The sequence below is a fragment of the Vitis vinifera genome, chromosome 19, assembly GCF_030704535.1.
Source record: "Vitis vinifera cultivar Pinot Noir 40024 chromosome 19, ASM3070453v1".
In the NCBI taxonomy this organism is placed as follows: Eukaryota; Viridiplantae; Streptophyta; class Magnoliopsida; order Vitales; family Vitaceae; genus Vitis; species Vitis vinifera.
Window position 1 is genome coordinate 1,689,316 of NC_081823.1, and position 26,736 is coordinate 1,716,051.

A 26,736-nucleotide genomic window follows, 5' to 3' on the forward strand; every position below is an offset into this window, starting at 1 on the left:
TGCTAAGGGCTCGTTTGTTAATGGTTTTAAATAATAATTTATAATTTTTGAGAGCAAAATAATAAAAAGATATATGTCTAATAATAAGAAAACATAAAACATAAAACAATTTTTTTATTTCTAAAATTAAAGAAAAAGTGTTTTCTAAGAATAAATTTTAATTATTTTAAAAGATAATATAGGATAAATATGAAAAATAATTGAAAATAAATCAATTGATTCAATACAAATAAAATTTATTTTTAAAAAATATTTGAAAACATAAAAAACAAATTGAAAGCATTTAAAGTTCTTAAATAGACTTTTATTTTATAAATTATTATAAAACTGTTTTTGAAAACATTTTTTTTCAAATAAAAAACATTCTCAAACAAACCATCTTAAGATTTGGTGGCCTTTAAGAACAAATCAAATCAGTTTAAAAAAATATAACTTTGTTTTATTTTATTTTATTTTACTTTAAAGATTATAGGTGGGAAAATCAAACGGACCCTGAATACTAATTAGGACTAATTCTGGCCGGCCCAAGCCCAATTCCAAGCCCAACTCCAAGTCCTATAAACGGCACCTTCCGAACACGCTGCTCACATTCCCAAGTCTTTACTCTTCAACAACTGTCTGAGTTCTCCACTAGGGTTAGGGTTTAACCGAGGATCTCTCTAGGGTTAGGGTTTTCACTACCATGGACGCCACCAAGAAGAGGAAGATGGACGAAAACGGCCTCGTATCCACCGACGGCGACTCCCTCACCAAGCTTGCTCCCGAAGACGCCCGCAAAATAATCGAGCCCTTCGGTCACGATCAACTTCTCGAGATCCTCCAGAACGCCGCCGTCCGCCACCTCGACGTCCTCGACGCCATCCGATCTATCGCCGACCGCGACCTCACCCAGCGCAAGTTGTTCATCCGCGGCCTCGGCTGGGACACCACCACTGAAGGGCTTCGCCAGCTCTTTTCTGCCTACGGCGAGCTCGAAGAGGCCGTGGTGATTCTCGATAAGGTCACGGCAAAGAGTAAGGGTTACGGGTTTGTGACGTTCAAGCACGTGGATGGGGCTTTGCTGGCTTTGAAGGAGCCCAGCAAGAAAATTGATGGGAGGATGACGGTTACGCAGCTTGCGGCTTCCGGGTTGTCGGGTCCGGCCTCGAACGCGTCGGCGGTGGATGTGTCCATGCGGAAGATTTATGTGGCGAACGTGCCGGTGGATATGCCAGCGGATAGGCTGTTGGCGCACTTTTCGTCCTATGGGGAAATTGAGGAGGGGCCGTTAGGGTTTGATAAGCAGACAGGGAAGTCGAGGGGCTTCGCTCTTTTTGTGTACAAGACTGCTGAGGCGGCGCAGGCCGCTTTAGTCGATCCAACGAAGATGATCGATGGGAGGCAACTGGTTTGCAAATTGGCGATAGAGGGGAAGAAGGGGAAGACCGGAGGTCCTGCTCAGGCGCCAACTGGGGTTCCTGGAGAAGCGGGACACGGTGACGGGCTTGGAGTGCCACCGCAGGGGTCTATGCCCGGTTCTCTTGGTTCGCAGTATCCTGGTGGGCCAGGTGGGATTTCTGCGTATGGTGGGTTTTCCGGTGGCCCTCCACCGTTGGGTCATCACCATCCTTTGAACTCATCCTTGCCATCATCGCTCGGTGGTGGGCCGGGGTTGTCAAGTCAGGTTCCATCATCTTTGGGTGGCAGTGCTGGGTATGGTGCTGGGTTGGGTGGTCCTTATGGTTCTGCCCACTATGGAGGGCCCAATTCAGCAGGCTATAGCGGGTTGGGCGGAGCTGGAGGATTGGGAGGTGCTGCTGGGGCATTAGGAGTGGCTGGTGGTGCACTGGGCGTTGCTGGAGGTGGGTCTTCATTGTATAGGTTGCCACCGAGTACTGTTGGAATGCCTTCAGGTGGGTATCCTGATAGTGGGCACTATAGCCTGTCATCTTCCTCGGCCTATCCTAGCCAGATCCATCAGCCAGCAGGGACGTCTCCGGTGCCTAGGGTTCCACCAGGGGGAATGTACCCAAGCGGCCCCCCTTACTATTGAGGTAGTTTCTGCATTTTTATGTTTTCAGGTTTCAGATTGGTTTTTATGATTTTGTCTGTCACTTGGGAGAAGTAGGAATTTTGCGTGCTTTGATGATTAGTTTGACTGTCTTGCTATGTTTGTGCTTGATATGTGAAGACCTCCCACTCTTCTGACTTTGTAAATGTCCTAGTTGATTATTTCTTTTCTTTGTCTTCTCCTCTCCATGGATCTTGTATGGTGATCCTTGTGCCTTCTTTGCATTGCTTGTCCGTGTGTCTGTGTTTCCTTTTGTGCTTGATTTGTGTTTTTTGCCTTTGCTTTCTCTTATTTTTATAATTGTTTTATATGGCTAGCTTTCTAAGGGACAATTCAAGGCTTTGTTTCAATTTTCATTGTTGTCTTGTAATTTATTGTCAAATTACTTGCTATGCATGTTGCTTTCTGATGATTTCTTCCTGTACAGGAATGTATGTTTTGCGGTATTCATCAATTCTTGTCATTCCTTTTGTCTCTTTCATATCTTTAGACATGAATTAATTGAATTTGTAAGGATGGGTGTTTTATACCTGAGCAGAGCAGATAGTGATGCGACTTTGGAGGTGTTGGTGGGTTTGTTGGGGGTTATGAGTGCTTGATTAATCTGATACATGGCATTCTAATGGTTTCTTTTGGATGACAAAATTTGGGTTGAACACTTAGTTCTGCCTGAAATTTGACTAGGTTAGGTGCTCAAATATGGTCTTACCAAAATTTTATCAGGTTTTTCATTTAGTGATATATAATTTAGCTATTATACTGTGGTGTATGTATTCCATAGTTGAGTTGTAAATGCAGATGACAAAGGGGATTGGACTTTTAATAACCTGGCTTTTCTAAACAAGTTTTAGACAAGAATCCTTTTTGGTGAACTTGTTTGGAAAACTATGAACTGTACAAATTTTTTTGTTGGGTTCCTTTTTTTTTTTTGGGTATTTTTTTCCTTCTTAAAAAAGAAATATGGAATCAAATCTGAAACCTTCCTCATCCTCACCCTAACCCTTGGCCACCTGAGCTAGGCCTCAGGGAACCCTACAAAGATTGTATATATGGAAAACCATTCTTTGCTGTTGCTTAGTTTGTGGTTTTAACCGGGTGTATGGTTATTTCAATGTTTCAATTGTGGGTTAGCTTGTAGTGTAGATGTTAGGAAGTTAAAGCCAAAGTGTTAGCTGAGTGAGTTGTTAGTCATGCGTTGTAGGATTTATTACTTTTAAATGTTACATGGGAAGGTATTTTGTTTCTACTGCATTGTGGGAGGACTTCTTGGTGTCTTGGTTTCCACTACTACATTTTTTTCTCTTCTTTTCCAGAAAGCAGTAATATATATATTTTTTTCTTTTTAATGATACCCTTCCAGAAATTAGTGTTGTTTTTGGTTTGACATTTGTGCATAAAAATCTTCCATTGATATTGCTTCCATTCTAGCTTGATTAATGGTAGGGCTGTTGTATGGCATCTCAGCCACCCACAGCATGGGGAAGTTGAGTATTGAAAATTACTTGAATTTGTCTTCAGAAAGAGGAATTTGGTTTGAAGAATTGTCTTCACAGATGAGTTATGTAGTGCTTTATATTCATTCTATGGGCAGCCTAGATGTTGCCTTAATTTGTTCTTGTTTTTTTCTGGTTGAATACAGCATACAACTATCTTAAAGGAGCACAATCTCTCCAACCTAGATGTTGTTAGGGAGTTAAAAATAAATATGGTTTGGGGCACTCTTGCAAGGTCATAACATGGAATGAATTCTAACAAGAGAATAATTATAAGAGAGCGCTGGGGGCACTGTACTTGTTTTTATAACCTCTTTAGTTTATTTTATTTTATTTTGTGTCTCATTTTGTTGTATATCACTTTAGCACCTGTGAGGAAGCGGTGAACACTAAATAGAATGTTGTGGAGAACTCACTTTAATAAGAATTTTCTTTGCCAATATTTATGGTGAAGTTCAGAATTAAAATAAACACAAATATTGACCTTTAAGGAGCAGAATCTTTACACAGCAAAATGTCTTTTAAGGAGGTAAAATCAAAATGGTGTATGTGGCATTCTTACTGATTATGAATGAGCTTTAACAAGAGGGAAAATGAAGGAGGAGGGGGGGGGGGGGCAGTTGGGTTTGGCATCCAGTATTGATTTTACATCATTAGTTTTGTTGGGGTTTCTTCTATTTATTACCATTCGTTTGCATTAAATTAAGAATTCTTTGCATGGGTATTATTAAGCATGGAAACTTCTTGTAGTTAGTCTCTGCTTCTTGTTATCTATGTTGCTTGATCATGTTGCATGTTTATGCTTTAGATGTACTGAATGAGTTACAATACATTTTCTGCGCTTTGTTAGAATACTTAAAATAGCCATGAAATAAACTTGAGGCTTTTAGATTTAAGTTAGTATACTGTATATGAGTTTCCCACATCAAGGACTCAATACAAATTTACAGAACTTGAGTAAAAACAAAGGACTTGAGTTTCCCACCTCAATATTTTCAGATTTGTGGCTGCCTGGGAGAATTCCCATATAGATCCTGTTCATGGAAATCTCTTGCTCCTGCAATTCTCAACTCCAAGAACCTAAAGCTAGCATCTTCTTGTTGCCTCTGGATCCCGTTAATAAGTGATTGTTGTTGGGATGTTAGTATATGGCTCCAGTTGTATTTAGTGCTGTTTTATATGGCTGTTTTATCTGTAGGTGCATCTAGGTTGGATCTTGCTTGGTTCAGAGCCTGCTTACGTAAGGATAGATGTATATTAGGTTAGGGATCTGGAGTTATCTATGGTTGTTGCTGAGCTGTATGTTTGGGCCTTTATAGAGGTGACATCCAGGTCCTGCTTGTTGGCTTGGCAGTTCAAATGACCTTTTCAGTAGTACCCCCCATACCCCCTTCCCCCTCTACTCCCACCCCACAAACAGGTGCACCAAAAATAGGAAGGAAACTTGATATACATGTCCTGTGAATGCTATGTAATTTTTTTTTGCTCCACTTTGTTCTCCTTGAATATATTTTTGTCATAGGTTTCTGCTAATCTCTGTGCGTTAAAGAAAGAAAATTGTTATTGGTTTGAATTATTTTAATATAATTTGAAATTAGATTTAGAACTTCTATTCAAATTGCTATGATTCAAAATCGGACTTGGAACTTTTTTTAATAAAAGTTATTGTTTTAATTCTGAATAAGAAGCTGTCCCTTTCTGACTGAGTAATAAACATGAAGTGGATAGGAATTAGGACCATATGTATCTGGCTGCTTGTTTGCATGCTGGTCTTGTTTTTAAGATTTAAATGTAGAAATTAGATTATCAATGCCTTGAATTATATGAAATCATTTTGCACTTATTGGTTGGTTGGGAAGAAATTTAGTATATCATGTATTCAGCTGCTTCTATAAGAAGGTGCAGTAGTTGTTTGCTTTTTTTATAATTTGCTTTAAGTTAGCATGAGCTCTGTTTTGCATGATGAATGTGAAATGATGGATTGAATTGTGAATGGATGTTTGATTCAGGTGTTTGACAGCTTTTTGGGCGCAGATGCTTTTAGTGGTTCTGGTGATTGCGTGAATGGAGACCGTATAAATTCTCGTTTGATGAGTTTATTACCTGTGCATTAAAGGCCACTTCTTCAGTTCATCTGCACCTTTGACATGTGGATCATTTCTGAGTGATGATGGTAGTCAGTTACTGAGTTAGACTAGTTTCTGTACTTCTTATCTGAAACCAATGTGCCTTTTGGCTTTTATATTATAAATAATATAATTTTCATATTATAAGTATTGGATTTAAGTTTTACTGCCTAAGTGTATGGTGGTTGATATTAAAACTGTTCTTTTACATTCTTGCAATTTTCCCTGTGTGGTGGTTTGTTTGGCTCTCTCTTAATTTGGGTGGTGCTCATGTGGTTTGGTGTGAGAAGAGCTATAGCTATGGTTGCATATGGGTAAAATATGTATTTATAATTTTGTATACCTTATGGCTGTCAGCATTTTTTCATAAGAAATGATCCGTCTAAAATTTAAATTACCAACAAATGGATAATGTAAGAAGTAAGTATGCTATGGATAGTAGTGGAAGGAGTAAAGCTCAAGGTAAATAACTATAGTGATAAATGATGAGGGGGTTTGTCAGTCCTTGGTTTGCTATTGTGGCTTGTGTAAGTGGAAGGAGGACTTGGCTAACCTTTATCTCATACATTGCAGGGGTCACATTTTTTAGCATCTTGTATTCTCCTTCTTTTGGTTTTCTTGTGTGATACCTTTGTTGGTCAAGAATTTAATGCTCATAGAATTTTTGAGGACATTGAATGCTTGGCTGAGGCTTTAAAGGAGTTCTTTGTAAAGGTCTTGTTTGATTGTTTGAGGGGCTAAGCCTTTTTTTTTAACTTTTCTTTCTTGGGGTTTTCTATAGGGTGGGTTGTGGGGTTTGGTTGGAAGTGTGTCAATTTCTTGGTGACAGGGCTAGATTGTAAGAGGGCCTTTGTCTTTGTTGTTGTTGATATATTTTTTTTTAGTGCACGCAATTCACTTCCTAAATATCCAACATCCACTCCCCCTTCTTGATACAACTTTTATTTTCTTATTAAAAAAACGATTCAACTTTTTTAGTTGTGTTGGATTTTGTCTTCCTTTAGTATTTTCATTTCATGCCCATATATGATTTGTAAAGGTTTTGTTTAGTTGGATTGTTTGATGGTTGACACTGTAGTCTGTAGCTAATAAAGTAAGGAATTTGAATGCACTTGCTTAAACTAAAATCAATTTTATCCCTTTGTTGCCTATCCTTTCTTATGGAATCCAAGTTCATGCCAATTGAGATTGACCATGTGAACTAGAATAGGGCCATCTTGTTAATCCAATGAAATACTAGATCATTACTCCTAGATATGACTAGCATAGGTTTTTCATATGGATTTCTGGTCTTGCATGTAGTTCATTGTATTTGTGTATTCCTTCCTTGGGTGTGATTTCCCTTATTGTTATTCTCTCACTCATATAGTTCTTATGTGAGGTACAATCCAGCTGTACATACCTTTGTTGCTTCTTTTAAAACCTTGTATGTGGAAGATCAAATTCAATTTATTTGTTATGATCCCTCATATCAAGTGCTATGCTGCTCTTCTTCAATAACTCTTAAAGCTATGAATTCATTGGCTCATCTTCCATTCCAATTGAGGAATCAAGAGTCCTCTTTTTCTTGCCTACTACTAATTTTTGTGTACCAACACCTCATCTAGATTTCTAAAGACCCTTAAAAGTTTAAATCCGTCATCAACCTTTGAACCTCCTATTGAGATACATAACCTAGGAAGCACTTTGGTCAATCTACACTCCTAATAAGACCTCCAACAACATACAACTATTCACCTTAACAATATGGTATTTCTTCTTTGGAGAAAGTCCATACTCCTTTATTTATATATATATAGGTAAAGAAGATTTGTATTAAGAAAAGGAGAGTATACACAATGTATACAAAATAGATAAAAGACCAAAAAGGGTGCGAAGACATAAAAACTTGCTATCGCGCTCTTACCAAAAATCTATCCAATCAACAAAGTTTAACAACGATAAAGAACCATCGTCAATATACAATCTAATCCAATCCTAAAAAAGATACCAAAAAGAATTTTTAATTGTGTGGTCTATGCTTTCATAGTTGTCAATAGCCCTTTTATTCCTCTCCTGCCATAAAGTCTGAAACAAATACAATAGAACAACCTTCCAAGTCTTTTTCCTCTTTTTTACCAACAAAGGACCCATGCCAGCTCAGAAGGATCTCTCTAACTGAACAGTGCATCACCCATTAAATATTGAAAAGTGCAGAGATTAGTTGCTACAGAAGACAAGTTTTTGAATAATGAATGAGGATATAGTCACTTGTTTCTTCTTCTTCCTTACACAAGAAGCATCTATTAAGAATCTTCCAGCCCCTCCTTGTGAGTTGATCTAGAATCTTGTCTCAAGTTGCTTCCCAAGCAACAAAGTTGATTCTCAGAGGCACCCAAGAATTCCAAACAATTCCATAAGGTAGCTACTCTGCTTTCCTATTTGCCAAAGAGAAGTAGGACTTAATAGAAAAAGTACCATCCTTTGTAGGCAACCATACCATAACATCATTAGTCTCCAAAGTTCATATTCCTACACACTATAAGCAAGCAATGGAACATGAATATTGAATAGAAGTGAAATTCCAAGCCTTGCAAGGTAATAATACTTGGGAAGGGTTTTGTTCCTATACCTCCAAATTCTTCAATTATTAGGATTACATGGATTTTGATATTTTAAGTTAAAGTGGCTCTTTGGGTATGACTCAATTAATGGACCACAATTGTGAATGAGGGTACAAAATTGACCATGAAGAGACTTCAATACTAGTTGCCTAAATGATGATGGGGTGAATGATTTTACCTATTGCATGTGTCAACCATTTGTCTTTATACCAAATGGATGTAAAGAATGCATTTCTCTTAACCAATCTTAAAGAAATTGTGTACAGGAAATAATCCCTTGGATAACCATTTTCAAACCATAATCATGTTTATCAAAAAATATCTTTATGGATTAAAATGAACTCCCAATGCATGGTTTGACAAGTTTGAATTGACTATAAGCAAGGTGGTACATGAATGTTAGGGTATGACAATGGGGGCAAAACTTTGGGTGTTAGAAGATAATCATGCTTGGTGTTTGGTTGTTGGTCCTCTAGATTCTTCAATCACTTGAGTTAATGGATTTTTTGTTTTTCTGTTGAGAGAAAATTCAATGGGTCTTTTGTATTAATGTGTGAACCTTTTTGGCTATTAGCATCTGTCAACCATTTTTCTTCACGCCAAATAGATGTAAAGAATGCATTTCTTCAACACAATCTTAAAGAAATTGTTTACATGAGGTTCCTCCTTAATATCCATAGATGACACAAAATCATGTTTGCCAACTTAAAAAATCACTTCATGAATGGAAACAAGCTCCTTATGCTTGATTGCTAAGATTCAATCAATTATAGCTGAATTAGATTTCAATGGAACCTCATTTCATCATTGGATTTCAAGGAAAACTTTAAATGACCTCATTGTTTTGTTAATATACGTGATGGTATAAACATTATGGGCGGTGATAGCAAAGGCATTAAAGAGTTGAAACAATTTCTTCATTCATCTTTTTGTATGAAAATTCTTGGTACAGATTCCTTTAGTATTAGAAGTGTCCTATTCCAATATTGGTATTATTATTAGCCAATAACATTACTCTAGATTTGATCCAATTGACCAATCTAATGTGACTATGGTGCTTCTATTTTTAATCTTTCGTTATACCAATGCCTTAGGTAGGAATCTCATATATGATATTTGTTACCATTACTAGACCTGGTGTTCCACAGCATTCATTTATTTGTGTCACATACTTGACAACTTGTCCTTACCATAGTGTCATTCATTAGCGTTCATTGCATCCATACTCCTCTTTTTTCCTCATCAGCTACGTTGTCGGGCAAGGTGCCTAGACACTTGATGTTTCAGGGGCCATTGGTGTATGTTTTTAGAGGGGACTTTTTAATATCTTGGAAGTGTAAGAAGTAAGGTTGGCTATCAAAATCATTGATGAAGTCTAAGTACGATTTTGTATTGAGATAGTTTTGAAAATGTTTGGTTTCAAGAACTTATTCAAGACCCAAAGGTTCTTGTTATATCAACTACACCATTTTAAGCAAACAACATTGGTACTATCCTTGCCTTGAATACTCTCTATCATGAGTTTATCAAGTATGTTGAAGTAGATCTACACCATATCCATTCTTTTGCAAAATATTCTCCTATGCCTTGTCTCCCTCATAATCAAATAGCTAATATCTTCACAAACCCTATGCCTAGGGAATGGCATGACTTTTGTTCAGTGTGGTGCTTCTTAATCTCCCCCTCAATATGAGAGAGAGAGAGAGAGAGAGAGAGAGAGAAAAGGGGGGGGTGTGAAAAAGGATAGGGTCTTCTTGATATGCACAACTAAACCATCGCTCCTATGCATGTCATCACACAAATAATATATATTATATTATATTCACACATACTATTGTGTTGTAGATAATTCCTTGTCATAGTTGTTGCCTTGTGAAACACATCCTCTTTTTTTTTTTTTTTTTTGTATCTTATATTGTATCCACGTGTAGTTCTTCATGCAAAAAACAAAATAAATAAATGCTTACATGGGTGAAATTCATATATATCGGAAGCATGAAGTGTAGAATAATATAGAATCAATTTCAAGAGAGATAATTGGATCTAAGGAGTTAAATTATGCTGTACCATTTAAAAACATTGATCAATGGAGTTTTGAAGATTTTAATTTAATAAAATGAGTTTAAAGCATAGATTAATCACATGTATACTTATATGTATTGTTGATATATATGTCTTAGTATTGTTGATATATATATATAGTAAAAAATTTATTCGACAATTACCATTTTTTCAATGTTAATATTCAATTTACATGACAATTCTATAATGTTCATTGCAAGAATAAATTCACTTTGAACATTTCATGCACTTGCACTCCACAATAGGAATGTAGCTTTTTGGGTACAGTTGTTTAACAAGTAATATTATGATTCTTTTAAGGACAAGAAGCAAGAAAGGTTTGGCGGGCAGCTCCTCTTTGCTTATTTTGGACGATTTGGAAGGAAAGAAATATGATAGTTTTTGATAATGAGGTCCTGTTGGTTCAAAGATTGAAAAATTCCTTTATTTGTAATCTCTTTTCTTGGGCTAAATCTTCTATAGTTGTGGGCCCCTTAACTTTGTTTAACTTTGTGGACTGGTTGGGTTCTTGTTGAGGGCTGGTGAGTGCTTGTCCCTTTTGTTTCCTGTTTTTAGATGACGCTTGTATACTCCCTATATGCTCTGGGTCGCCTTTCAAGCACCCTTTGTCTAATTTATCCTTGTGCGTTTATCTATAAAAAAAAAAATAGGATTCTTTTAAGGAAAAAAAAATTTTGAATATGATTTTTCTTAGGAACTGAAAAATAGTTAAAAGATGTATGTATTGTTTTGTATCATGCATCATATCATGTATCATTTATGTATCTTAAGGTTAAGATATGCTAGATTTTATTAATTATGTTGTGCATAATAAGTTCTTAACAACTATGCCCCTTGTATTTATTTTCTTTCCTTTTGTGTAATTTCCTTTATTTGCCCTTCTTCCTTTACCTTTCAATTTCCATTTAAAATACAATCCAGTTTTAAACACCTTTCTTGCTTTGTAAAATCTAATATGAAATCTGCCAAGGGCTCTGTACATGAGAATCGACTATTCATAATGCTATGGATGTTTGTGTGCTTATCAAGGAAAAAAAAGAAGATAATGGTATAGATGTTGATGGGCGATGTGGTGGAATATTTGGTATGGTCTTTGGTGGTTTTGCTTTCCTTTTGGCTTCTTGATGCATATTTGATTATGCTCCCTGTTCTGGTTTGTCCATTTTTCTAGATGTGCCTAAATTCATAGGGTCATGAGGTTTGGAGTTTTTTTAGTGGGTGTTTTTGTTTCATTGAAAAGATTCCATGAGTTTGTACCTTGTATTTGTACCAGTGATGATTCTGTGGGAAATTTGGATTGTGCAGAAATGGTGTTATTGCCTGTCCTACACTTCTGTTCCCTTTTGGTTGCCTTGTCCAGACTTTTGTTTCTGATTTATTATGAAGTTGAGTGTGTATGAAAACTGTTGAATTCCCAAAATGTAGTGGCTTTGTTATTGAATGACCTGTTGTATCCCTAGTACTCAAGATTAGTGTGCCAGAAGCTCAATGTCTTGTAGGAGACTGTTCTGTAGGTTAAGAAGGCCAGACTGTTCTGCTTCCTCTCCTTAAAGTCCCTTGTCAAATAGGCCAAACCTTGCATCTATTAGTATGACCATTTGTGTATTCTTGGATCAATCTGGGTTACCTTTTTCATTCAAGTGACTGTTTAGGTTCATGTGACATTGATCATCAGTTTTAGTTGTTTCCTTCTTATTCTAAGTAATTGTGTTTTCACGTTGATTCGGATTAATGTTAATATTCCTCCTCTCATCAATTGTTCAAATTTCTGTGAATTTTGTGCCGGAAAACCTCTGGTGTCTTGTCTCTGAGTCCGCTGGGCATGACAGAACAATGATGTGAACATGTGTTCATATGTGAATTATTTCACATACTAACATTTGCAGAAATTCAAACCGGTCCCCCCAGCAATTGCAGTTCAAATTGGTTCTGAGTTTTCTGAAATGTGTAGGCAGATAATATTTTACTGCATTTTGGAAAAACCCATGACATGGAGGAAACCTTTGTATGTAACTTTACTTTTTTTTTTTTTTGGTTTTTAATTTAAGTCCATTTTTTGTGACCTATTGTTCACTTTTCCTTTTTTCCCTTATAATTTTATTAGTTTGAAATTGAAGCATCATGAGGCTCCATAGACTCGTATTGGAAGAGACGGGAAATAGAAAATGTAGAAGATTTTTATTGGAAGAAAATTGGGTCCACTTTTCCATTAGATGAATAATCTAATGATTTAAAGTGCGTTTGGTAGTGATTTTAAGAAGTGTTTCTAGTATTTTTTATGCTTAAAAAATAAAAAAAATTTAAGTGTTAAAAGGAGTAGAAACATTTTCTAAAATCACTATCAAATATGTTAACTATCTTTTTCGAGAAGTGTTTTTGAAAATAGTTTTGATTGTTTTTGAAAACTGATTTTCAATGTCTAATTGAGAATTGAAATGCCTTTTAACATGATTTTTATGTTTTTAAATGTGTTTTACCAACTGGTGCCTTGTTTTTAATTTGATTATTTTTCATGTATATAATTATTTTTCAAAATGATTCTCAAAAACTACTAGAAGTTGTTAAATGTATTTTGCTTTTTGTTTTTTTGTTCTTTTGGTTTTTTTTTTTGTGAAACAAAAATACTGGTTTAAAAAATAGTTGGCAATCAAAGCCTATATTTTTTAATTTTAGTTGTAAAATTAGTTCATTGGTTATTGTTAAACAAATGAATCAACACAAGAGTGGGATGAAAATTAGACAATTTTGGGAATTTTTTTTATAATAACTTTTTGTTCTCCACAATAAAAAGTATAGAAAACACGTGATGAAAAATTGTTTTTTATTTTCTGTTTTTAATAATGTATTTTTTTATTAATAATAGAAAATATGGGGTTTTGAAGAAATTCTTTTAGTTATTTTTTATTGTTTTAATTTGATTTTTTAATGATTATTTTAAGAAATAATTATATAAATATGTAAAATGACAGAAATTATTTAAAACTTAAATAGAATATTTAGGATTAGAATTGGAAGATAGTTGAAAGGTATTTTTGGGAATAATGGGATGATTTGGTAAAAGTTATATGTAATATAAATTATTTTTAAATAGTTGAAGATAATATTAATTTAAAATATTTGAAAATTATTTTCTATATATTTTTATATCAGTGAATCAAATCTTACTTTTTCAAAAATAAAAAAAATTATATATAAATTTAACTAATATATGGGGAGATCCTTCTAAATAAACTTTTCTCTGGATGCCTTTCAAAAATACATACTAAATAGTCATTAAGTGTGTAAGTGTAAACTCCAATCATAAAAATATTAATTATGAAATAATGAAATTTATTTTCGATTACTTAACATTAAAATTTAATTAAAAAAATTATCATCACAGTAAATGTAATGAAAATTAATTAGTAATTTATAAAATTTTAAACTAAGAAAAATAATAAATAAAATAGGTTTAAATAAGTATGGAAAAATAATTTTTAAATTTTTTTAATCATTAACTTCACTTTTTAAAAAAAAAATTAAAAAAATGGATGAGAAAAAAAATTATCTTTTAGATATGAAGGAAACAAAATTATTAAATGAATTATGGAAAGTTCTTTACTTTATTCCAAAAAAATTCTCTCAAATTTTCTTCTTTTCAATCCAATTATCAATATATTGCTCTTTTAATTTCTAACCCTATTGATACTTTCCCTCTAACCAAACATCCCTAATAATGGGACAATTTAGCAAAATAATAACTGTGGGATAAATTTGTTTAAATTTTTATGTAAGTTTAGAAAAAATTACAAATTAAGAAAAATATTTTTTTTTGAAAAAATTAAAGAGAAAACCCACTTGCCTTCCCAAATTTAGCGTTAGGTATTTGCATCTAGAGCCGATCAAGTGGGAGGTTAACAGTGGTTGCGGAAAGTGACACCGTTTGGAGATTATCGAAACGACGTCGTTTTATATAGTGCTAAACATAATGACATAACCGAAACTCCTTGTATGCCTGAAGCCCACTCTCATAAACCTCCTGTGTCTTCTAAAACCTCTCGCGTCGAGCCCTCACCGGCGACGATCGCGTCTCCGTCGTCGTCGACGGCGATCTAAGGTCACTGGTAAGCCCATCACTTCTTCGCCGTCCTTCTTACTCGGCTTATTTGCGTTGAATTTGGGGCTTTTATGTTCAGTTTGTGTAGGGTTTATGGTTCAATTTTCTTTGTTTTTTTTGCAATGTTGGAGAGGCTTTTCCGTCGTGTTGACTCAGTTCTTGGTAACATTGTGTTTTTTCCACTGTCAATTCGCATAAATATAGTACTGTAAGAAAATGGAATGGTGAAATTCAGCACCTTTTTGCATAATTCTTATGGTATACTATGAAAACAATGCAGGTTTTTAAATTTTTCACAGTCGGGTATATCTTTTTTTTTTTATAAGATTATTTTTATTTTTTTCATAATGTTGTGACTTGGAAATTTGCGCTTGTGAGGATATGGGTGTGTACTGTTTGGTGATGATTGGGGATGATAATAATGTAGTACTCTCGCTTGTTTTTGGTTTTGGTTATTTGGACTGAGAAAACGATGTAAAGTTTTGAATTTTGATGTTTTTTGAGTTTCTGGGTTTATGGAGTTTGATAACATCTTTTAATTGTACATGTTCACGAGGTTTATGTGTTCGGGAATTCATTTTGGTTGCATTTAGTTCAAAATTTTTTATTATTATTAATTTTCTTTTTATCATTTGAGGCTGAAGAAAATCTTTTGTTTGTATGCTCATATGCATAATGTTCAATTATTGGAAAGATACAATATGTTAGTCTTGTGTACTGTTTTTTTTCATCATATGAAGAAGCAAAGTATGAAAGTTTTTGGATTGTATATGTTGTTGGGTGCCTAGCATTTGGGTTCATTACAATTTTAACTTGATGTTCAAGAGTAGAAAAATGTTTGTGAGTGTGTTTTTGTCTATGTTGTGCTCGTGTGTATATAATTTTGTGAACTTGGGCTCTCTGTATGATGATGGGTTCCAATAAACTTGGTATGTTGACATAAGATCACGTTCTGTTAGCTAGGAAATCAGAATTAAAATTGCCTATTTTATTGTGATAATGAATTATTAAGTTAAAGACATGAATGTCAACCACTTATAATCTAGTACTGGAGTCCTTAAAAGCCACTGTGGCTGTTCTTTACTATTGTTGTTGATGTTTGTGGGATCTGTTCTTTATCTGTTTTCTTGGATTGAACCTCACGTCACCTCCAAGATGTTTCTGTTTATACCAGTTTATTAATTTACATCATTTTTGGAATCTTGCTGCCATGTCGTTGAAAGTCAATAAGTTTATTTGTGCATTTGCAACAAGATGATGAATTAATCTTGCTCTGTCAGACTTTGCTGGGGTAAGCTGGATTCTGTGCTTTAACTGAACCATGGTTTTACTATCATATCCAGCCAGCTCTGACTTTCCGGTTACACAGGTAAGGTCTTCTAGGCTTAACAAATATATCTTTGATAGCTCCATTCTTGAGTGATAATTGTTATTGATTTCTGTCAGGAAACTTATTTTTCGGTCAAAGTTATTTTGATTTTAAGCCTATGTTCTTATGCCCTGTTGGTTCACTTTTATAACCACCTCAACTTATATTGGTTTACACTGTTTGGTCCTTTTTCTTCTTAGTTTGACAACTCAGGGTGCTTTCTTTTTTCTTTCTTTCCTTTTTTTTTTGTTTTCTTTTTTTTTTTTTTTTCCATTTAAGCCCTAGGCTTAGCCCAATTTAATGTGTCTTGCACACACTTCATTTTCTTGTTTTATCTGTAAATTCTGCTTCATCACCTTTACAAGTTATCAAGTTTTATTGCACTAGACTGACAAGGGAAATGCTATAGAGGCGCTTTAGAGGATAAATAAATCCTTCCTATTGTTTCCTTCCCACAAATTTCATCTTGAAAGTAGTTGGTACAAATTGGAAATACACTTGCCTTTCTTATTTCATAGGTTTGGGAAGATTGGAATGATGGATCCAGATATCTCCTTTTGAATATTGGATTTTGTAGCATTTTTAAGCATTGTGAAATGTTTATTTATCTAGTTCATATGGCATCTTTTGTGGGGATTCTTCTTTATTTTAGCTTTCATACATTTTTCTAGCTAGAAAAATATGACATAATTGGTATTCAGAAAATCTAATTTGTCTGGGTCTTGACAAAACTTTTGTTCTGCAGTTTTACAGCATCATCCTAGACTTGGAATTGTGCTGTTCTTTTACATTTTGCAAAGGTTGAGGTTTCCAAGACATCGATTCCAGCAATATAATAAATGTCTGCCATGGATTTAAAATTTAAAGGTATAGCCTGGGTTGGGAACATATATCAGAAGTTTGAGGCTATATGCCAGGAGGTTGATAATATAGTGAGTCAGGTATAATTCTTTTCTTTTTATTTTTCTAAGTGTTCACTATCATGGCTTTAACTTCTTTTATCATTTTCTACTAGTTCCATGGGATATGATTTGGTGTCATGTGTGGGTGGGGGTAAATTACTTACCCATTTTAATAGATGTTTGGAATGCCATGCACGCTGACAGCTCTTGGCTGAGTTTGTGCAGTACCTGTTAATTTAGGTTCATTGCAGAAAATATAATTCTTTCACTGAAGCTATCAATTCCTTCTTTATTTAAATTGTTTCCATTTACAGGATCCAGTTAAGTATGTTGAAAACCAGGTCCAGACAGGTTGTGAAAGTATGAAAAAGTTCTGTTCTGATGTTGTGCAAGAGTTACTTCCTTCTTCAGTGGATCCTGTAGAACATGAAGATGAAGCAGTGCCTCTGAAACAAAATGATGAGAACAGAACCTATATAAAGTCATTGACAGGTATTGAGGAAAATCTTGTAGATATTGATTTTAAAGAGTTATCTGTGGGTCTGGATGCATTTGGTCCCATGGAGAAAGTATGGGCTGATGGATTATCTTTCAGTGGGCTTCACCTTGTTGTAGATGAACTGATGCCTGAACTTTCTATGAATTCCATTGAAGGAGAAGAGTTCAGCTTGTCTTTAGGAGAAAATGGCGATGTTCCAATAAATGAAAACCCAGATGTGGATGTTGAAGAAAATTTCAAGAAGGAGAAGCCATCTTCACATCAAGTTTTGGGGTTAAACTCATGTGGTGAGAAAGATTTGTGTGAACCATCATTGTCCAGTGAATATGTGGACAAAAATCATGAAAATGCACAGGTAAATTACTTTCCCATTTTAATAGATGTTTGGAATGCCATGCACACTGACAGCTCTTGGCTGGGTTTGTGCAGTACCTGTTAATTTAGATTCATTCCAGAAAATATAATTCATTCACTGAAGCTATCAATTCCTTCTTTATTTTAATTGTTTCTGTTTATAGGATCCAGTTAAGCATGTTGAAAACCAGGTCCAGACAGGAGGTGAAAGTATGAAAAAGTTCTGTTCTGATGTTGTGCAAGAGTTACTTACTCCTTCAGTGGATCCTGTAGAACATGAAGCTGAAGCAGTGCCTCTGAAACAAAATGATGAGAACAGAACCTATATTAAGTCATTGACAGGTATTGAGGAAAATCTTGTAGATACTGATGCTAAAGAGCTACCTGTGGATCTGGATGCAATTGGTCCCATGGAGAACGCATGGGCTGATGGATTATCTTTCAGTGAGCTTCACCTTATAGTTGAACTGATGCCTGAACTTTCTATGAATTCCATTGAAGGAGAAGAGTTCAGCTTGTCTTTAGTTGAGAATGGTGATGTTCCAAAATATGAAAACCCAGATGTGGGTGTTGAAGAAAATTTCAAGAAGGAGAAGCCATTTTCACATCAAGTTTTGGGGTTAAAATCATGTGGTGAGAAAGATTTGTATGAACCATCATTTTCCAGTGAATCTGTGGACAAAAATCATGAAAATACGCAGGTGATTCTATCTGAGGTTTCACCTGTTTGTTTGGTTCATGGTGAAGGGTTGAAATCACATGAAGAATTGGGAAGTAACTGTGCAGTTGAAACTGAGTTTGTTTCTGACTATTTGAATGCTCCCTTGTCTTCTGAACTAGCCTGTTCGGTTGAATCTTGCGAGGACAAAGCATCTGCTTGTTCAGTTTATGGTGAAAGGTTCCGATCCCTCCAAAAAATAGGAACAACTTCTGATAACCCTACAAATGAAACTAAGTGCATTTCTGATCATTTGAGTATGGTCTGGTCTTCTGGACTGGCCTCTTCAGTTGAGTCTTGTGAGATCAAAACGCCTACTTGTTCTGTTCATGGTGAAGAGTTTCAATCCCTCCAAAGTGTGGGAAAGATTTGTAGTAACTCTGCTGATGAAACTGAGTCTATTTCTGATCATTTGAGTACTCTCTGGTCTTCTGAATTAGCCTTTTCAGTTGAATCTTGTGAGAAAAAAACACCTGGTTGTTCAGTTCATGGTGAAGGGTTCCAATCCCCCCAAAAATTGGGAACAACTTGTAGCAACTCTGCAGATGAAACTGACTCTGCATCTGATCCTTCAAATCCTCTCCTATCTGCTGAACAAGTCCTTTCAGTTGAAACTTGTGGCAACAAAGCCCTTGTGTGTTCAGCTCATGGTGAAGGGTTCCAATCCCCTCAAAAATTTGGAACAACTTGTATTAAATCTGCAGATGAAACTGACTGTGCATCTGATCCTTTGAATCCTCTCCTGTCTGCTGAACAAGTCCTTTTAGTTGAAACTTGTGAGAACAAAGCACCTGCTTGTTCGGTTCATGGTGAAGGGTTCCAATTGCCCCAAAAATTGGGAACAAGTTGTAGTAACTCTGCAGATGAAACTGACTGTGCATCTGATCCTTCGAATCCTCCCCTGTATGCTGAACAAGTCCTTTTAGTTGAAACTTGTGAGATCAAAACACCTGCTTGTTCAGTTCATGGTGAAGGGTTCCAATCTCCCCAAAAATTGGGAACAAGTTGTAGTAACTCCGCAGATGAAACTGACTGTGCGTCTGATCCTTTGAACCCTCTCCTGTCTGCTGAACAAGTCCTTCCAGTTGAAACTTGTGAGAACAAAGCACCTGCTTGTTCAGTTCATTGTGAAGGGTTCCAACCCCTGGAAAAATTGGGAACAAGTTGTAGTAACTCTGCAGATGAAACTGACTCTGCATCTGATCCATTGAATCCTCTCCTGTCGACTGAACAAGTCCTTCCAGTTGAAACTAATGAGAACAAAGCACCTGCTTGTTCAGTTCATGGTGAGGGGTTCCAATCCCCTGAAAAATTGGGAAAAACTTGTAGTGACTCTGCAGATGAAACTGGCTGTGCATCTGATCCTTTGAATCCTCTCCCATCTGCTGAACAAGTCCTTTCAGTTGAAACTTGTGAAAACAAGGCAGCTACTTTATCAGTTCATGATGGAGGGTTCCAATCCTCCAAAAAATTGGGAACAACATGTAGTGATTCTGAAGATGAAACTGATTGTGTTTCTGATCGTTTGAGCACTCTTTTGTCCTCTGAACACTCTAGTGAGAGCAAAATAGCCAACATGGAACTTGTTTACTCCAGTAATTCCCTGGCAACAGAAGCTTATGATCTGTCCAAACTTTCACCAGCAAACTTTCTCATTAAAGAAGAGAAAATTTGTAATCCAGTTGGGGATGCTCTTTGTGTTCCTGATGTCCCCAGCAATCTCCCATCTTTCAACTCAGTCCCTATTGCACCCTACCTGAATGGGTCGGCTGAGACAGGACATGCTTCCCTCTGTGGTGTGGAATCAAATGGTGGGTATTATGTGAATCTTCTAAAATTACAGTTTCACTTTTCTTCCTATCATAGTTTTCTTTCTTAATTTATGTTTTGGCAGGTTTAGACACCTCCAAAATTAATGACACAGCACCTCAGTCTGGGTCTACTGGAAATAAGTGTGATCAGAGCTGGGAGTCTACTCAATTAGAGGCTTTTATTTCTTTTCAACTTGGTATGTGATGGAAATATATGATGTGAACTCATCTTTTCTTTCTATATTTTCTTTTTTTTACTTAGAACTATTAGATGTCATATTTATGTTCTGTTTGATTGTTGAGAAATCTGTGGAAAAGAAGATTAAATGTGAGACCCATATTTCTGCTGTTTGGTTCCAAAAAATGGGTTATTTCACCTTGATTAAATCTTGTGCTGGTATTTGGATAAAAATAACTGTTTTCCAGTCTGGTTTGGTTGTGCTGCCATTTTCTGATTTTGTTTTCTGAAAAAAAAGTACCAACTGCAAAAATGTGTTTGGTGAACCTTTATTATTATTCTCTAAAATTCCAAAACTTCTGGAGAAAAGAAATTTGTGTTCCAAAGTTTATTCTGAAGTCTTGCAGTTGCAGCAGTGCTAATTGTTAAACATATACCATTGTGCGACACTGGCATAACTGTCACTGTTGCAATTGCTGCCCTTCAGCCCTCTTCCCCCAATAAAAAATGGGAATTTGGTAACTTATCCAAGTGCATTTTTACTGTGTTTAGATTTTGTAAATAAAAAATAATTATAGTTTACCAACCATGTTTCTTTTGCTTAAAAAATGAGAAAAAAAATGGATTCAACTGATCATTTACTGTTTTTGGAAAGAAAAGAAATTGCAATGCAACCAAATGCTCACTTCACCTCTTAAAAGCAAGAAATTGCAAAAATTATTTAAATAAAATTTGCTGCTAGACTTGTGTCTTCTTGAGTGGATGGGGACTTGTGGCTTGACCATGTTGTGGCTTGGTCATGTTTCTTAAGATGTGTTTAGGTGCAGTAACAAATTTTCAATCATGTAACTCTTTGGTGCATTCATGAAGGCTAAGGAAGTAATATGATTCTTGGATGCAGTTTTTGAAACCAAAGCTAGCTTGGACTAGAGGTCATGGTCTTTATGTTGCTTCTAAGAAGCAGCTTTTTCCTTGATTCAAGTTATGGGACCAAAGTGTTAAGTGTCAAAGCTTAATGTAAGGATAGGAAATTGGCATGACAGTACCAGACAGGTTTGACTCCTTGGTTGCTAGATAGAATTCTCCATCTTGTAAATCTTGTACAAGGGGAAGGAAGCTATAGAGGTGGAGATAGTCCCATTGGACATGCCAGAAACCTATGAATGCCTAGTAAACTGGAATGCATCACTTTACAAGAATCTACATATTATAGATGTTATTAAAGCAAACATTCATTTTTTACATCTTAGTTTTTACCACTCTAAATGCCCCTTAATGCTGGATTTGTGTTGAAGATTTGGGCGAGGATATGGTTCTTAAAGTGAAGGTTGAGATATCATTGTGTAGGGCTGGGGTGACCTTCAGTAGGCAAGCCTAATGTTTGTTCAGCTCACTTTATGCATGTGAATGTGCTTGTCATGTCAAAGAAGTGATGGTAGTATATTCATTCATTGGTTCTGCTACTTTGATTGAATGAAAAACTGGAGGTGGGAAAAACATCTAGTACTACTAGTGTTATTGCACCTTTGCGATCTTGATTCACCATAGTGTGTGGTGGGGCATGCTACTGTCTGGTATTAGATGGTTTTCTCCATAGTTGACCTTTCGCAAATATCTATGTTGCATTTTAGATGTATAAAACTGATGTAAGAAAGTTGTAGCAGGACAGTCAGGTGACTCTGGTGATGATATTTCTGGCATGGATACTATTGAATTGTTTGACAAGGTGGGGCCTGAAGATGAATGTGTCTTCGTGGACAACAAAGAACTTTATGCTGTCTCTCGCAGACTGCGAGAGCTCAGATCATACAGGGTACTCTCTCTCTCTCTCTATTTATCTATCTGTATCAAGGCCGTTGATGGTGCTATGTAAATGTAATGGCTTGTCCCAATCAACATATCATAGAAGCCTGAAGTTCTACTACCTTGGGCACTACTAAAAAGGTATATTAAAAAAATGTTTCTAAAAAAAATGCTTTTGGATATATGGCGAGAAATTGATACATGCTAATGGCGTTTGGTTCCAAAAAAGTAAAATGACCTAATTCTTGTGTATGAATAATGGCATTTCATTAGAATGTTATATTCCTCACTCTTTTGTATAAATTTTTTGTCATTTTGATAATCTAGTCTAAGTGAATCTCCTCTTTACCAGAAAAGAATCCAGGATGCTTTTACTTCAAAGAAGAGGAGAGCAAAGGAGTACGAACAGCTAGCAATTTGGTATGGAGATGTGGATGGAGGGTCCAGCCAAAACACACAAAATCTTTTACCACCTTCCACCACCGAGCAGGTGCACATAAAGAAACCTCCTACCCATGATTCATGTGACTCCGAATGGGAGCTTCTGTAAATAAGACAAGAGGCACCTGTAGATAACCTTGCGACCTACTGGTTTTGCAGCCCCTTGCCTGTGCAGATGAACATTTTGATGACGATGCCACTTGATGTTAATAAGTTATTGTTGAAGTCCCTTTTTAGGGTAGATATAATAAGTTAGTTAAACTGACAATGAGCGGTATTATTTTTTTCTAAATTGCAAAGCAATTCCCTGCATGAATGTTTTTATAAGTTAGCAATATCAGTATGGACCCAGTTACAGACTTTTGCTTCGTGTTCTTCCTCGTATACTATTCTTCGTATCTGTTCATATTGCTCCTGGATATAGAATCCTCGATGCCAAAGGCCTAAGCTCATGAAGGGATGCTACAGATAATAAATTTGATTGTTGTGATGATACCATTCCTCTCTTATTTGCATGTTGAAGACTCGCTCATGTTGGGGAGTTTTGATCCCTAAAATTCGCAGTATGGCCATTAGATCCTCTTGCTTTTATACATGCTCTGCTCTTCATTGTCATTGGGGTGGTGAAAATTTTCGGTAATCTTGTAATAGATATGCATACAAAATTTCATTCCATGTATCAGGAACTCCAGGTAAGCACCAGTGGATGCAGTCTGCATAAGTTTTCGGATCAGATCTCTGCTCCTTCGTTAGGAGCTTGCCCTTCCGTTCAGTAAAAACCGAGGTATGAGCATCTTTCCTGAATTCTGACAACTGGGTAATGTTCAAAAACTTCACATCAATCTTTAGATCTCGTAACACATCTCCAACTATTTTCATTATTTCAAGATTAGAACCTGTTCCCCAGTATGGACCCTGGATGGGTTTCGTCTCATTGAAGCAGTTCTCATCGCTTCCAGGCTTCCATTCCCAGCTCCTACAATTGAAAACATAGATCATGTTCTAGGGTTTCATATCTTTTGCTGTTTTGACGGGTTTGTTCATAGCAACTTTGGGTAAAACTCACCATAGATGTGTAGGAGACATGCTCATGAAAAGGACTTTCTGAGTCTGAGGGTTGATGTTGGAGTCTATCCAATTTGCCCAAGTTTCCAATGCCATTCTGTATGCAGCTGTCACATTGTATTCTTTGACATTGGCATTTGATCCATACCTAGAACAAAAAGCCGAAACATGGCGAGTTCTGTTGAACTGCTTCTTCGAACAGGTCAAAATGGTACAAAATGAGGAAATCTACTTACGTCGCATTGATTGTAGGCTTGTACATCCACCATACGTAGCTCTCAAACACCAAAATGTCAGCTTTCTTCCATTCTTCGCCGTGTTTTGCTATGGAGTCTAGCCTGACTAGCCGCTTTAGGACAGTGTGATTCGTTGCGTGATCGGAGATGGACTCAGTGATGAAGGGAGCCCAGTAATATTCAATCGAGGCATTGTATTCCTAGAATGAATCCCAGTAAAACCCGAAAAGTTACTAAAATTAGCTAAGAATCGGATAAAACTCTATAGAGGAGAGAGGCAAAGTTTTGAGTACCTTGGCTTTGAAGATCTTCATGGGAGGTATTCTTTCAAGTGATTTCTTTCCATCAGGAATCACAGACTGTACCAAACAGACCAGTGATTCGAACTGGCCTCTCTGTATTGAGTCTCCAACAAACATCAGCCTTTTCCCCCTCAAAATCTCCAATAATTTCTTTGGATTGAACCTAAAATATTTCAAGATCTTCATGTCACACAAAAGAGCGGAAAAATGGCATCATTTCATGAAAATTCTTGAAACAATCTCTTCATTTTTTCTAATGGAATGTTTTGTTAAAGTGATGAGATAATCCCGCAATCTGAATACTTTGAATATAACCTCATTTGGACAAAATTACCTTTTATTTAACTAAACTTAAAGTAGGTATCTCCAAAAATGTTATATTTTAGGGAACATCTGAATTGCTTAAGTTATTAAATAATGAATTAATAATACATATCAAGCCCATTAAGCCAAAACCCTAAAGTCTAACTTCATTTATGCACAAGACTCAAGTTTATGCCCTTAAATTAAGGCATGATACTTTGTTAAACTATCTTCGATTTAACCCAAAAGTCAACTAAAATCAAATCGGTTAGACACACAAGGTGATTAAACATATCCATCATTTGTATCTTTGAGATTTGAAATTCCATGCAATGCAATGTTGAAATGCAAGTGTATACCTTGGGAGTTTACAAGCTCTAGGCTGCCACCTCCAATTCTTATACAAAGAATCAGGCCTTCCGTTCCTCTGGCAAGTCACCTGCTTCACCAAGTAAGGGCAGCTCTCCTCTGTATAGAGGGGATATGACTTATTGTCCCACACCCATTGCCCTTCAAACACATTGCACCCTTCATCCATCCTATCTTCCTTAGAAAGAACAACAGGCAACCTCCTGTGCTCTTCCCTCCCAACTGAGTAAAACAGCTGCTGAATTTGGCTGTGGTTGCTCTTCATGGCATCAAGGACCAGCTGCGCGGTCCCTAGGATGAGAAAAGAGGCCAGTGCCACAGGAAAGAGGGACTGAATCCGACGATCGATGGAGGGTAGTGCCATGATTATTTAGGGCTGCAGGTGGGCATGAAGAAGAAGAAGAAGAAGATGAAAGATTGGGATGTGTGTGCTTTGTTTTGAGAGGACTAGTCTTGAGTCCTAAGCATATGAGGAGGGGAGTGGTCTCCATGCACCCACCAGTTGGTGATAGGTGAAGTTAGGTGCCATGTTATAGATTGAGTTTTAAGTATGGTCTTGATGGTTAATTGTCTGTTGAAATCTATACCTGATATTCCATTCTCTATGCTTTGATTTGCCTTTCTGTCTGGCTTGATGGCATGCAGACTTTTGTGAAAAATTGAGGATATGTCGACTCTTGTCTGCAAATGAAAGTTTCTTTTCTTTTCAAAGCTACTATAGACGAGGAACAAAGAAGTTCCTTCATTTTTCCTCCAGTGTTTGGTTGCAAGGAAATTACTCAGAAGAAAAAAAAGTTAAAGGAAAATGATTTATTTATGTTTAATTTTATTATAAAAAAAATCAAATATAATTTAAAATAGTTACAAATTTACGTATTTTTAAATTATTTAATTGTTATATAAAAGAGTTAAATGAGTTTAAAATAGTATATAAAAAATCTAAAAAAGAAAAAATGTTAAAGGAAAGTGAATATTTAGTTTTATTATAAAATATATTAAAAATCAAATATAATTTAAATTAGTTATAAATTTATATATTTTAAAATTATTTAATCATTATATAGGGGAGTGTAGACCCCCTCAACTGGGGGGGCATTAGTGGGTTTTTTTTATTATTATTTTCCATTTTCTTTTTTTCTTCTTCTTTTCTGCTTTCTTGATCCACCCGAGGATGGCTGGAAGCGAGAAGAGGGAGGGGAGAAAGATAGACCGGAGGACGGCTAGAAGTGAAAGGGGACTGATGAGGATAGCTCTCGGGCGGCAGATGGGACGGGATACGGACATGACTTGCGGAGGAAGACTGAAAACAGGAAAAAGAGAAAAGAAGAAAGAGGAGATATCTGAGGAGCAGGAGGCTACAGGGGGGCCTGGGCTGCCACACAGAAGAAACTCTCTGGGTTCATAGGTATGATTTATTTTCTGTTGATCGGTTTGGGCACAAAAAAAATACTGATTTGTTTTGCTAAAGCTGTTTATGTGTATGTATGCTCTGTTTAATTTTTCTTTGGCTTCCTGGGCTTCCCCTGCGAACATTTGACGCGTGACTTCATTCACGAACTTGATATGGATAAAAGAATCATGCTCTTGTCCCATGTTTATGATGCCTGCCCCCAGCTCTATTGACTACCCATGAAATATAGCTAGGTTCACTCTATATTTCCATGCTTTTCTCCATCTCTTTATCACTCTGTTTTTGTCTGATTGGTGGAACAATGCCTTCACTAACCAACCTGCTGAGGTTCAGTGAACCAGGTCGTTCATCCACCTCCCATCCTCTCAAAAATCTTCATGCACTTCTCACTTGCACTTACTGAACTTCTCACACCCGTTTTCTCTCATTAAACTCCTCATACCCATCCCACCACTTTGTGATTCATATCTCCATTATCACCAGTCGTCCATGCTATCAATAATGTCGCCACCCATCTTCATACCC

The 26,736-nt window shown here is 36.2% G+C and overlaps 3 protein-coding genes across 8 annotated transcripts; 2 read left to right on the forward strand and 1 right to left on the reverse strand.

Moving 5' to 3' along the window:
- Positions 1 to 575: 575 nt before the first annotated feature.
- Positions 576 to 12,420, forward strand: LOC100248626 (uncharacterized). 3 transcript variants are annotated; one of them, XM_019217177.2, is made up of 2 exons: positions 576 to 2,033; positions 10,655 to 12,420. In XM_019217177.2, exon 1 carries the CDS (start codon positions 683 to 685, stop codon positions 2,030 to 2,032), a length of 1,350 nt encoding a protein of 449 aa, XP_019072722.1. In that variant the 5' UTR covers positions 576 to 682; the 3' UTR covers position 2,033; positions 10,655 to 12,420. The 3 variants fall into 3 exon arrangements, with proteins under 3 accessions (XP_019072722.1, XP_010644134.1, XP_002285377.1); XM_010645832.3 differs by lacking the exon at positions 10,655 to 12,420 and adding an exon at positions 5,553 to 5,835; XM_002285341.4 differs by lacking the exon at positions 10,655 to 12,420 and adding an exon at positions 5,564 to 5,835.
- Positions 12,421 to 14,329: 1,909 nt separating this feature from the next.
- LOC100246901 (uncharacterized) lies at positions 14,330 to 22,886 on the forward strand. 4 transcript variants are annotated; one of them, XM_010645836.3, is made up of 9 exons: positions 14,330 to 14,457; positions 15,731 to 15,819; positions 16,565 to 16,760; positions 17,036 to 17,213; positions 17,376 to 17,575; positions 17,739 to 20,103; positions 20,187 to 20,300; positions 21,943 to 22,094; positions 22,437 to 22,886. In XM_010645836.3, the coding sequence occupies exons 3-9, from the start codon at positions 16,659 to 16,661 to the stop codon at positions 22,632 to 22,634; spliced, it is 3,309 nt and encodes a 1,102-aa protein (XP_010644138.2). In that variant the 5' UTR covers positions 14,330 to 14,457; positions 15,731 to 15,819; positions 16,565 to 16,658; the 3' UTR covers positions 22,635 to 22,886. The 4 variants fall into 4 exon arrangements, with proteins under 4 accessions (XP_010644138.2, XP_059591348.1, XP_010644135.2 ...); XM_059735365.1 differs by having other exon boundaries at positions 21,946 to 22,094; XM_010645833.3 differs by having other exon boundaries at positions 17,036 to 17,575.
- A 105-nt stretch (positions 22,887 to 22,991) lies between these two features.
- On the reverse strand, positions 22,992 to 25,247 carry LOC100252035 (protein trichome birefringence-like 31). Its single transcript, XM_010645837.3, has 5 exons — positions 24,791 to 25,247; positions 24,120 to 24,291; positions 23,827 to 24,026; positions 23,592 to 23,738; positions 22,992 to 23,501 (listed from the first exon to the last, which is right to left on the reverse strand). The coding sequence occupies exons 1-5, from the start codon at positions 25,162 to 25,164 to the stop codon at positions 23,138 to 23,140; spliced, it is 1,257 nt and encodes a 418-aa protein (XP_010644139.1). The 5' UTR covers positions 25,165 to 25,247; the 3' UTR covers positions 22,992 to 23,137.
- Between the last annotated feature and the right edge of the window lie 1,489 nt (positions 25,248 to 26,736).

Coding starts and splice junctions, on each gene's coding strand:
- LOC100246901 (XM_010645833.3), top strand. CDS start 16,659: ATGTCTGCCATGGATTTAAAATTTAAAGGTATAGCCTGGGTTGGGAAC. Junction 17,576..17,738: donor AAAATCATGAAAATGCACAG/GTAAATTACTTT, acceptor TTCTGTTTATAG/GATCCAGTTAAGCATGTTGA. Junction 20,301..21,942: donor TTTTATTTCTTTTCAACTTG/GTATGTGATGGA, acceptor AGAAAGTTGTAG/CAGGACAGTCAGGTGACTCT.
- LOC100252035 (XM_010645837.3), bottom strand. CDS start 25,164: ATGGCACTACCCTCCATCGATCGTCGGATTCAGTCCCTCTTTCCTGTG. Junction 24,292..24,790: donor AGAGCTTGTAAACTCCCAAG/GTATACACTTGC, acceptor GAAATATTTTAG/GTTCAATCCAAAGAAATTAT. Junction 23,739..23,826: donor AAGCCTACAATCAATGCGAC/GTAAGTAGATTT, acceptor TTTTTGTTCTAG/GTATGGATCAAATGCCAATG.
- LOC100248626 (XM_019217177.2), top strand. CDS start 683: ATGGACGCCACCAAGAAGAGGAAGATGGACGAAAACGGCCTCGTATCC.